At 27.7% G+C, this 11,065-nt stretch overlaps 3 protein-coding genes across 6 annotated transcripts in view; 1 reads left to right on the top strand and 2 right to left on the bottom strand.

Moving 5' to 3' along the window:
• The window catches only part of LOC100163770 (serine/threonine-protein kinase Sgk2), a 7,817-nt gene extending 3,675 nt beyond the window's left edge, over nt 1-4,142 (bottom strand). For 2 of the 4 annotated variants that reach the window (XM_016805996.2, XM_008186744.3), the window contains exons 1-5: nt 3,985-4,142; nt 3,622-3,812; nt 3,436-3,531; nt 3,235-3,371; nt 393-503 (exon numbers count right to left, since the gene is read on the bottom strand). In XM_016805996.2, the coding sequence (XP_016661485.1) occupies nt 393-503; nt 3,235-3,371; nt 3,436-3,531; nt 3,622-3,759 (482 nt within the window). In that variant the 5' untranslated portion in view covers nt 3,760-3,812; nt 3,985-4,142. Of the gene's footprint in view, nt 1-392; nt 504-3,234; nt 3,372-3,435; nt 3,532-3,621; nt 3,813-3,955 lie in introns of all 4 variants that reach the window. The other 2 variants (XM_016805997.2, XM_016805998.2) reach the window with 2 other exon arrangements.
• Nucleotides 4,143-4,307: 165 nt separating this feature from the next.
• On the top strand, nt 4,308-7,284 carry LOC100163108 (programmed cell death protein 6-like). Its single transcript, NM_001293356.1, is given in 4 exon segments — nt 4,308-4,574; nt 4,643-4,749; nt 6,226-6,494; nt 6,938-7,284. Coding segments are annotated over 4 exon segments (534 nt in total). The 5' UTR covers nt 4,308-4,515; the 3' UTR covers nt 7,037-7,284.
• Nucleotides 7,124-10,691, bottom strand: LOC100165189 (replication protein A 70 kDa DNA-binding subunit). Its single transcript, XM_001951028.5, has 2 exons — nt 10,515-10,691; nt 7,124-9,210 (listed from the first exon to the last, which is right to left on the bottom strand). The coding sequence occupies exon 2, from the start codon at nt 9,189-9,191 to the stop codon at nt 7,362-7,364; it is 1,830 nt and encodes a 609-aa protein (XP_001951063.1). The 5' UTR covers nt 9,192-9,210; nt 10,515-10,691; the 3' UTR covers nt 7,124-7,361.
• Nucleotides 10,692-11,065: the final 374 nt, after the last annotated feature.

Here is an 11,065-nt window from a genome sequence, read left to right as displayed (position 1 = left end):
AAAAACAAGTTTCCAAAAAAAAAAATAATTTCAAAATCTAACCACATTTGTGAGTTATAAATTATAACCCAAAATAATAGTTACCTTACATTTTAGGAAATAACATTTTTTTCTGGGGGGGGGGGGGGGGGAATATGTTGCCCCAGGGTACAAAATGTTCAAATACAACCCTGTATCACATACTGACAGATATTATGTAATTACTAATTAATAAACAACTTTATTGTTACCATTAGAACATATTGACTTAGTTGAACAATCATAAATTAATTAATAAAAAAAAGCTTTATTTTAATATTATGTAATGGATTTGTTTGTCAGTCTAATATGTATTTTCAATAAATATTTATTGCTTATAACTTATTATTGATTATAATAATTATATAACTTACGATGGTCTTTCTGAAGGTCCTAAATTTATTGTACCAGAGCATTTAAGAAGATTTGGTCTGTCTGGTTCTTTAACTTTAGTATCCAAGTTAAAAAATATGCGGACTTCACTTCTTTAAAATTCAAAAATTTTTTACTATTATTAACTTTAAAACATAGTAAAGTAGGTGTTTTTTTCTATAAGATAAACCATAGGATAAATTAACCATAATATTGTGAGGATATCAGAGCACTATTTATTCTCTCTCTTTGGCCGACGCAAAACATAGAAAAAACACTATTACGCAAAAACATATTTATGTAGGTTTTTGAGTAATCGAAGAGTAAAATCAACCATTACAAAAATTATAAAGAATAATAATTTTGAGCGTGAAAGTATCAATTTGTATAAATATTACAGTCTTAAAACCAAAAAATAATAAAATATAAAACTAATAAACACTCAAACCCTCAAAAATATTATCATCTATAATTTTTGTAGAGTAAGATTTTACTTTATGATTACTCAAAAAACATAAAAAAGATTTTATATGATTGTGTTTTATTGAATGTTGCACATGGGTCTGAGAGTAAACAAATATTGCACTGACATTCGCTTAAAAAGATCAATTATTATTGATTTGTTTTATAGAAAAATAAACAAAATATTTATAAGTTAAACGTTATACCTAAACCTTATAGGTCCTAGAGCATGATTACTGCAAATTATTGATGAATAGATTGGGCACACATGTCATATGCTATATACAGTTAGAGGTATAAGGTTGTAGGAAGTTGAGGTTATATGCTGTCTATACGTAGTACCAATATCTACCTTTTCTCCCATATTATAAACTAATTCTTTACATTTGTATAGTATTTATTCATATATTAGAAAGTATTTGGTCTTTGGTAATTGTTGAAAAATTTTTTTTCTATGATTTTTCATAATGAGTAATATGTATGAATTATACTGGAAAATTATTTTTAATAATGAAACTTGTTTCTAACAAGTTTTTAACAAACCATGAATTATTACCAAATCGAAATGTTTGTTGTACAAAATTAAATGCTACTGGTAAGGTATCTATAAAATCCATTTTCTATGTAAGTGGATTAAAATAAAAAATAATAATAGTGGATTAAGCATATTATATGAAATTATTGAACTTGCTTGGTGCTGGGTTAATGAATTTAAAGTAGCTTAAACAGAAAACAAATTGGTAGAGGACATCACATAGTTTTCTTTTGTAGATAGCATACAACACATTTGCCATAGATTGATTTGCCAATACATACATCTATTAAATATATTAGTGTTAATATAATATAAAAATACTCAAATAAAATTGCCACAAATAATGAATAACAATATCTATTACAAATTATCTTATAATACTTATTTTAATTTTAATATTACATGAATAAAACATAAAGACAGCAATTGAATATGAGATGGTACTATTATGTTGTATACTCGTATGTATTCATGTGTAATCAAAAAGTATTATTAAAAAAGAAATCAGATAAATGATTAAGGGCCCGTTTTACAATCATAGTTTAAACCTCGGTTACGCTTGAACCACTGATTTTACCGACCGAATTCGGTGGTTTAACCGGAGTTCAACTATTGTAATATGGGCCCTAAATTAAATTGATAATAACTGGTGTTTCTAGATAACATTATAATTGGATACAATTTTTAGGATTTTTAGAAATAATTTATTTTTTATTTGGCTTTCTGATTTATAATGATGTAAAATATATAGAATAATACATATTCGTTGAAAAAGTTTTGAATGATTAATTTTATAACTAATTCTTATTTAAAATTATGTAGTTATATTATTTTAAGCATACTTCTAAAATGTCTAAAATATCCACATGCATAGTCAATTTGTGTGTCACATAAATTGACCATGCATACGGAAATAAAATATTTAATATATTTTGAGCTTTTGATTTCAAATAATTAGTATTTATTGTTAGTCATTAATTCATTAATATCATATCATTTTTTTTTTTTATCTAGTTAACTATTTTCACTATTAACAGTCCTGTAAAGAATACTTTTAAAAAGTAATTGAGTAAATACTCAAATACATTTTTTTTTAAGTATTTAAGATACTACTCAAATACTTTAATTGTATAGTATTTCAAATACTACTCAAATACTTTGAAAAATATTTGGAATACTTTTCAAATACTTTTGGTTTTTAAAGTGGGTTTCTAACTATCGTAATATAAACATATAGGTTGTAGGTCGTCTAATAGTTAGCTAATAGTTTAAAGGGAAAATTGTTATTCAATAACTATTTTCAGAAATCTGGTTTTCACAAACCTTCAGGCTTCAGCTAACACAGACATACAGAATATTAAATAAAACTATTATTCTATTATTGTAGTTGACAATATTTTTCCAACCAATTATTTTGAATAAAAATAAAATGTTCAAAATAAAAAACCAAAGTATTCAATACCAAAAAGTATTTAATACAAATACTAATCAAAATAATTCATGCTGAAAGTATTTAAAAAGTTATTTCAATACTTAAAAAAGTATTTGAATACTTTTACTCAAATATTTTTACTTAAGTACTTTACAGGACTGACTATTAATGAGTGTGACTGCACCATTGCAGATAAATATGCACCACTAATGTTTAGTATCAACATGCACAATCTATTATGAAAGTTTATTTAATAATTTCAAATTTTAATAATAGTAGAGCACCAAGAAAAAAAAGTTCAGTTCATTCATTAAATAATTTATAAATTCTTTGTTTTCTCTTAATAGCTTTTAGATATTTTGATTGTGAATATAATTTCATAATATAATACAAACTAATAATTAGTCAAGCTTACATGTTTAGTAAATTGTTTTGATGCATTAAATGATGTACAAATTGATCAAGACCTTCCCGGCGAGAGGCAATGAATGAGGGATCCATGTTGTTACAAAACAATTTCTTACCTGGAATTTTTAAGTTTGAGTCTGGTACCTACGAAATAAAAACTTTAAATTAATAAATTAACTAAAATTAAAAATTAAAACTTCAATTTTACCTGTTTCTTTAATACTTCACTAAGTTTATAGAACTCATTATAACGCCTAAATACATGCCAAGATTCATTCCGTGACCAAATTACAATTTTATACACCTAAAAACATATGGAATTAAATTTTGCAGAACTAAATACTATACACTATAATGACTATGTCATTTTTTTATATAAAATAATTTAATATACTGTGAATTTTTTATCTTCCTGCCAAATCTCTGCTTGTGACACCATAGCTGCAGTTTTATCATCATCCTCGTCCATAGACAATTTAGAACAGTTTTCACACGTATCTAATTCTACTTGTATGCTGGACTTATTATCCATGACGTCGACACATGACCTGGAATGACCGCCGATGGTAGAATATCCACTCCGGCCTGTATGACATCCAAAATAACAAAACCAATTTAAACACATCATAGTTTTAGTCATTTCAACTATAGTTTACAAAATGACCCAGTGACCTAATAATGGACATTGGATCTAATTTCGTCACAAGAATAAATAATAATAATCGTACATAATAGTCTCTTCAGGGAAATTTATTACCTCACCACGACACATCCATTGGCATTCCAACTTCCCACTACTGTCACATAATTGTTGATTGTTTTCTAGCTAATAAAATAAATAAATCTGTGGAGAGTGGACGCTGAACTTTCCATTTTTAGAACGGCGCAGCTTATCACATTAATGACAGAGGCATAGCGCATGCGCCAGCCAACTTGCAAGTTGCACGGTAAATGATAATATTTATCAGATCATTTTGTTGTTAATTTATTTTTTTATATGTTATCATTATTATGTTTATTATTTTATTCCTACTTTGTTTACATTGTGTCATACACTCGTATGTATAGTCACGTAGAATTGTAGATAAGAAATCTAATGAAACTAAATTGTTATTCAGTGTTCGTAGTATTTCAGACTTCAGTTATTACTTATTAAATTGTTGTTGTACTCGCTTAATAATTGTTTAATGTTATTGGCTTACGATTTATTTATTGACGTTTATTCATTTCATACGTGTGAGTTTTTAAATAAATAAAAGTATTACAAAACTAAACATTGGGTTTCAGAATGGCTCAACCTCAAAGTGGAATGCCTCCTCCTGCATACCTGATGGAAATGTTCCAGAAGTAAAATACATCAAATAATTATTAAATCTAATTCAGTTATATATTTAAATATTTCCTTATTATTAAAGATTAGATAAAGACCAAAGTGGTTCCATTACAGCTAACGAATTACAAACTGCACTATCCAATGGCACATGGACACCTTTCAACCCGGAGACGGTTCGTTTAATGATGAGTAAGTCAAAAAATGTTTTAAATTTAAAATACAAATACAATTATAATGATAATTTGTGGATGATAATTGTAATTAAAAAATATATAGTAGAACCAGGGGTGGACTGGCGGGTGGATGATCCAAGCCTGGGCCTGTCGAAAATTTGGGCCGATAACTTATGATTTATGAATATTTTATTATTACCCCAAAATTGTGCTGAATTTTCAGTATTACTGGGGCCAATTTTTATTCCCAGTTTGACCCTGAATTTAACTTATAAGGACAATTAATTACTAAATGACTACATCGGACAATTGAATCATTGAATACCATTTATCATTGATGATTATGTAGTAAGTCTCATACTGTCCTTTGACTCGGGCCTTCTCCTTAATATAAGTAGAACTCAATTAAGGCATTAATTAGAAAAAGTACAGCTAACTTAATGACATATAAATAGAAGTTATAAGATGGTTCTAATCACTCTCTTGGATATACACTTACCCATCTTATAAAAGGATTGGTCAAGTATTAAGAGAACAAATCGTGAATAATTAGTACCTAATAATTCTTACTGAAGGTATCTTGGGGCAGTTTTTCAATTAACTTTAACTGATAGTATGATTTAACCGTCAGTTAATACTATAAGTACCAGTTAAACTGTTAAAGGAACTCCAGTTAATATTATAACCATCAAGTTTAACCGAGAGTTAATATAATCCTTAAATCCTAGAAAGGTACCAGCTAAGCATTCTTAAAAATTATTGCCTTACTTTAACATTAAGCCGTGTCCTTCGTGAACAGAGGCGTTCTCAGGATATTACAATAAAAATGGTTACAAAAAAAGCCGGTACGTTTTGTATCACAACTCCCGTATTATAATAATAAATATTAAAATGATGATAGGTAGTTGATAATATCAAATAATCTTTTCAAGTCATTTGTATTGTACTTTTTAAATAAACTATAAAACAATGTTATGAACCCGTATAAATAATTTATTTTAATAATTCATTTCATGTTAAATTCAATTTGAACAAAACACAATTGTGAATTATAATTTTTTAATTGAAAAAAGACAAAAACCATTATGATAACAAATTGTAAATAACCAGCCAAAAATGATGTCACATAATATAACAAAAAAAAAACTACAAATAATAACTAGTCATTATTGAAAACACTAACACATATCAAAAGTAGACAAAACGTGTATTACTAATATGTAAGAAAATAAATAACCTTGGGGGATCTATCCCCCATATCAACCTCTGTGAGAACACCCATCGGACTCTCCAGATTTACGTAGGACATGGCGTTAGCCTTACAAACAAAACAAGATTGTAAAAGCTTAATTTAATTTTTTTATTACGGCCAGTCCCAAAATTCTGTAGGTGCATTTAATCAAATAAATAAATAATAGTGATTAAATCAAGTCGTACTGCATCTGTATAGTATATTTTAATTCTTTAATTACATTTATTTAATTATTTATAGACATGTTTGACAAGTCAAATAAAGGCACTATAACATTTGAAGATTTTGGTGCATTATGGAAATATATTGTAGATTGGCAAAATTGCTTCCGTTCTTTTGATAAAGATAATTCAGGAAATATAGACAAAAATGAACTTCGAGCTGCATTACAAACATTTGGATACAATTTAAATGATGCTACTGTTACTACAATGTTGCAAAAATTTGATAGAATTGGAAAAGGGACTGTACTTTTTGATGATTTTATACAATGTTGCATCATGCTTAATGTAAGTAATGCATATTAAAATTAAATTGTTGTTTCAATTATTTTAAAAGTTACTCTTTATAAAAAGAATAATTCCTACTAACTAATATAACTCAATATAAAATAGAAGCCATGTATTTAGTAATCTTATTGTACTAACTTCTTGATTTAACAATTGATAATTTTCCTAAGATATCTTAAATAAAAAATGTTATTACAAAATTTGACCTTAAATAATTTATATAATCACACAATTTTGAAGACCTTACATATAAAGGCATCTACATATCTTTACTGTATTGTTAAATAAAATTGTGATATATTTCAATATTTAATAGTTTGTCAAAAACTATTTTATTATTACTTGTAGACTGTAGTCAAAACATGAATTGATAGAAATTGTAATTTTATATATTAGTAAGAGTTTACAAAACAGATATTTATTATTTAATTTTAATTTTTCAGAATCTAACTACAGCATTCCGCCAATTCGATACCGATCAAGATGGAGTAGTCACATTGCATTATGAACAATTTGTTGGGCTAGTGTTTAGTATTAAATGAGTCAAAATCATTTAATTTAATTTAATATTTTAATATCTATTCTGTCATTTTTTTTTTTTTTTTTTTAAATAAATTTGCACCAAACTAAAATGATATGAAAGAGGCTTTTTTTATTTTTATAAGTTATATATAATACAATTTATATTAAACTGTGTTTACTATTAAAATTAATTAGTAAACAATTCCATAAATGTTGTGATATTAAAAATGAACTTATTTAAACAATAAAAAGATAAAATTATAATAAATACAAGTATATAATATTTATTGTGTTAATCTCTAAACTTAATTAACTAAAAAAAAAAATACACTACAATATTAGTTTTTACATAACCGATGTTGTAATACCACTCAATCTTTTAATGGTAGCAATCAATTTTGTAGAAGCTACCTTATAATCAATTGGTTTTATACTGAATAATGTTACTTTTAACCTAGTCTCATTGTTGTATGTCTCCATTTTTGCTCTAGCTCTAATATCAAACAATTTAAACATTTGATTTTGAAAAACATCACTATATTCTTCCTTAGACTCTTCCATCAACCTTCCCAATTCCGCACTAGTAGTTCCCAAAAGACTTTCAGCGGTTTCCTGAAACATGGTTACCCACTGGTTTCCAGTCGAGTCACTCAATTGTGCCGAGAGCATCAATCTATACTTGAAATTTTCTGTTTCATCATTACACTTTTCACAACGATATGTTCCGTCATTTCGATCGATAACTTTTTTTTGACAATCTGGTTTTGGACACGCTTTATACAGGGCAGATTCGGATTTCACAAAAATCAAATGTGAGTACATACTATAATAATCAGCTTTATCCCCGCTACCAAGTTGAGCAAGTTGGGCTCCTTTAATTGTAAGAAATTGATTATTAGCTCCAACATCAGAACGAGCTGAAATACTAGTGAATTCTGCATTTGAAGGAAGTGAATCATACCAACCCCTTAAGCGATGTGCTTCGTCTATGTCTGGATTTATTTGCATTACAGTTGATCCTAAAAGTGACAATGATTTGCTACCCATGAATTCTCTGATTCTGCTTCCTTTTATAGCAATTACAGGTTGCAATGATCCATCAAAATCTTCTGCTTGAGTATCCCACAAAGTAATAGTCACTGAACTCAAAGACTGGTCGACTATAGTCACATCTCTTTTTTTTAATTCCTTTCTTGTAGTCTTCGACATTAACATAGTTAATTCTCCTGCAGTTTGACAAACTCCTATGACATCTACTATACCATCAACATCAACGTCTTTCACTTGACTCAATGGAACAAAATTAAATTTCAGAGCGGGCATTTGAGAATCATCAAAGTCGTGACATGGAAATATTTGTGTTTCACCAGAAAGAGTAAGCTCGTAATCATTATTCAGATTTGAAAACTTTTTATTTGCTGTTTTAATTGCGCCGCGAGTTATAAAGTATACTTTATTTACTTCAATCATATCAAAGAATTTGTCACATTCACTATTAAAGGCAGTTGCACGAATCTCGCCACTCTCATCAAGTAAATCCATGCTAAAAAGTTTACCTTCGCCTCTTTGATTATTCCAAGTACGAACTGGAGCTTTGTTTACAACTCTAGCTCTGATTGTCCATTTATTTTGATATGGGCTTAGAGAATTAATAGGATGAATATTGCTAACATCAATATCTCGCTGAAGACCATTATTTATAACACTTGATTGGACAGAATGTGATTTGGCCAAAGAATTAGACTGGGGTGTAGAATCAACTGAAGCAGAAGCGCCATTTTCCACTATTTGACCAGAATTATCAATTATTGGTTTAGGATCACCAATTTTTGAACCCACTACATCACCAGGTACCATAACTGCTAAATCTATAAGGATCATAACTTGCTTACTTCCTTTTGAACGGTCAGTCAAGCTACTGATTATATGACGTTTTATCTGTAGGATGGAAAATTCATTAATTTCTCCTGAAGAAACCATGCCATTCAACTGAGTAGCCAACATGGCAAAAGAATTTAAATTATGGCCATCAGAAATAAGTAAGCGATATCTTTCATTTGCTCCTGCAGCAGTAATTTTCCTTACACCAAGAACTTGCATGACTGGATCTTTAACATCTTCATTGTTCATGATCGACTTTAACGCACCCTTTGTTAACATTTTTTCATACTCCATTTTTTTAATGAATGATTTCCTGAATGAACATAACATAGAAATAATTATGATAATTTTAAAAACAATCCATAATTTTTACATAATTTTATGTATAATTTTTACATCCATAATTCAAAATTTTAAACAGGTATTTGGACATATTCCACTCTGTATTTTCTTCACAATGAACAATTACACCATAAGATTAAATTAATTATAACAGTTATTTAATATCAACGTAATGATCAAAATCATAATATTTTTGTCAATAATCTTCAATATTTAAAAATACAATATTATCGTTACACCCATTTGTTAATTTGATTAGCTTATTTCCATATTTTTAAAAAAATTAAATAGGTAAACTATTCTTTCAATTGAAAAAATGTGGTTATACCTATATTATTGTGGTGACTAGTAGGTAAATTTTGTAAAATGTTATTGATAAGGCATAATTTATTTTCACATATCTACCTAGATTCATTTTTTTTTTTTTTATACTAAAATGCCTTTAAACAAAAAAAATTAAATTGATACATTTATTGCTCAGCTCAGAATTTAAAGTAAGGGTAGTAAATATTGGGTCAATATTTTGTTGCGTTAAATAGTTTACATTGATAACAGCATATTATTAAAACACATCGCTTGATTATAGTTGAAAAATAAATAAATTTTAGTTAATGACCATCAATTAAGAATGAGCCTCAAATACAGTGAATTAAAAATTATTAATTTATTTACAATGTTATTAATAATCAGTGATAGGTATCTACCAAATTCGTTCAATTTAGTATTCCAAGTTATAATAGGAAGTTGACAATAAAGAAATTTAACGAAATGCTCAATACATCAATTAAAAAGCATTAATTCATTATATAGGTACTATTAAAAAATAATTTTGTCATATTTAAAATCAACAAAATATATTATCAAATATTACTGGTGTAAAAAAAAAATTATTGTAAATACACACATACCTACCTATGTATTTGAAACAGCTATTTTTTAGTATCTACCTACACACAAATATTTACAGTTTAGAATTGGCAAAAATATGTATTTCGTCCGAATAGTGCGAGTGTTGTTAATTCACATCGGGATTAAACTAAGCGCCAGACGGAATAAGATTATGGTAATTGCCAATTGGTATTATTATCAAAAACATAAGCAATCAATTATTTATATAATTATAATTTTATAATCAACGAAATTTCGAGTTTTAAAATTAGATACGATTTGGAAGCACAATAGGTAATGGAACACGTTCGTCGCCTGTGTTGTACTGAACGATTGGATTTAATACACGATAAAGAAGTACGATTAAATAATTATAAAGTTACTTACCTTCTAGTTAAAATGTATTTATTGACCGCTGGAATATGGTATTTCGTTTAAGAGTAGACCAACTAGATTTCTATTTTCTATAGTAAGTAGTAGAATACTAAATACTAAAGACTAGTTTATACTTTTCGTCTAGAGTATTTTCAATTCTGTAGGCTGTAATCTATATTCACTAATTCACTAGTTAGGTATAGTAAGTGGTTACAAAGAATACACAAGTAAGGGCGGGAAATGAGCTGATAGGAGAATTGATCAAAACCTCAAAGAGGTTGTATAATTGATAATTTATAATTATTTTCCCGCCTTATTAAATTTCGTGGCGATAACAGTTCAGTACACTAGTAGCTAGTTGCATACAACTTACTCTCTCTGACTGTCTGACAATACCAGTCATAGGGTATGCAGGGTGTGCCCTAGACACGTCTTGTCTTATGGGGCACATAAATAGTCTCAGACGGACTCTCAGTTCATAATAATTTAGACTTGTGGTAAATGATTTAGTGATATGGATATGGTAATAATAATATGAACTTGTTTTCAAATTTACTGTGAAC

The sequence above is a fragment of the Acyrthosiphon pisum genome, chromosome A1 (assembly GCF_005508785.2).
Source record: "Acyrthosiphon pisum isolate AL4f chromosome A1, pea_aphid_22Mar2018_4r6ur, whole genome shotgun sequence".
In the NCBI taxonomy this organism is placed as follows: domain Eukaryota; kingdom Metazoa; phylum Arthropoda; class Insecta; order Hemiptera; family Aphididae; genus Acyrthosiphon; species Acyrthosiphon pisum.
Note: the sequence above shows the minus strand (reverse complement) of the source record. Positions and strands in the feature narration are given on the sequence as shown.

Coding starts and splice junctions, on each gene's coding strand:
- LOC100165189 (XM_001951028.5), bottom strand. CDS start 9,191: ATGGAGTATGAAAAAATGTTAACAAAGGGTGCGTTAAAGTCGATCATG.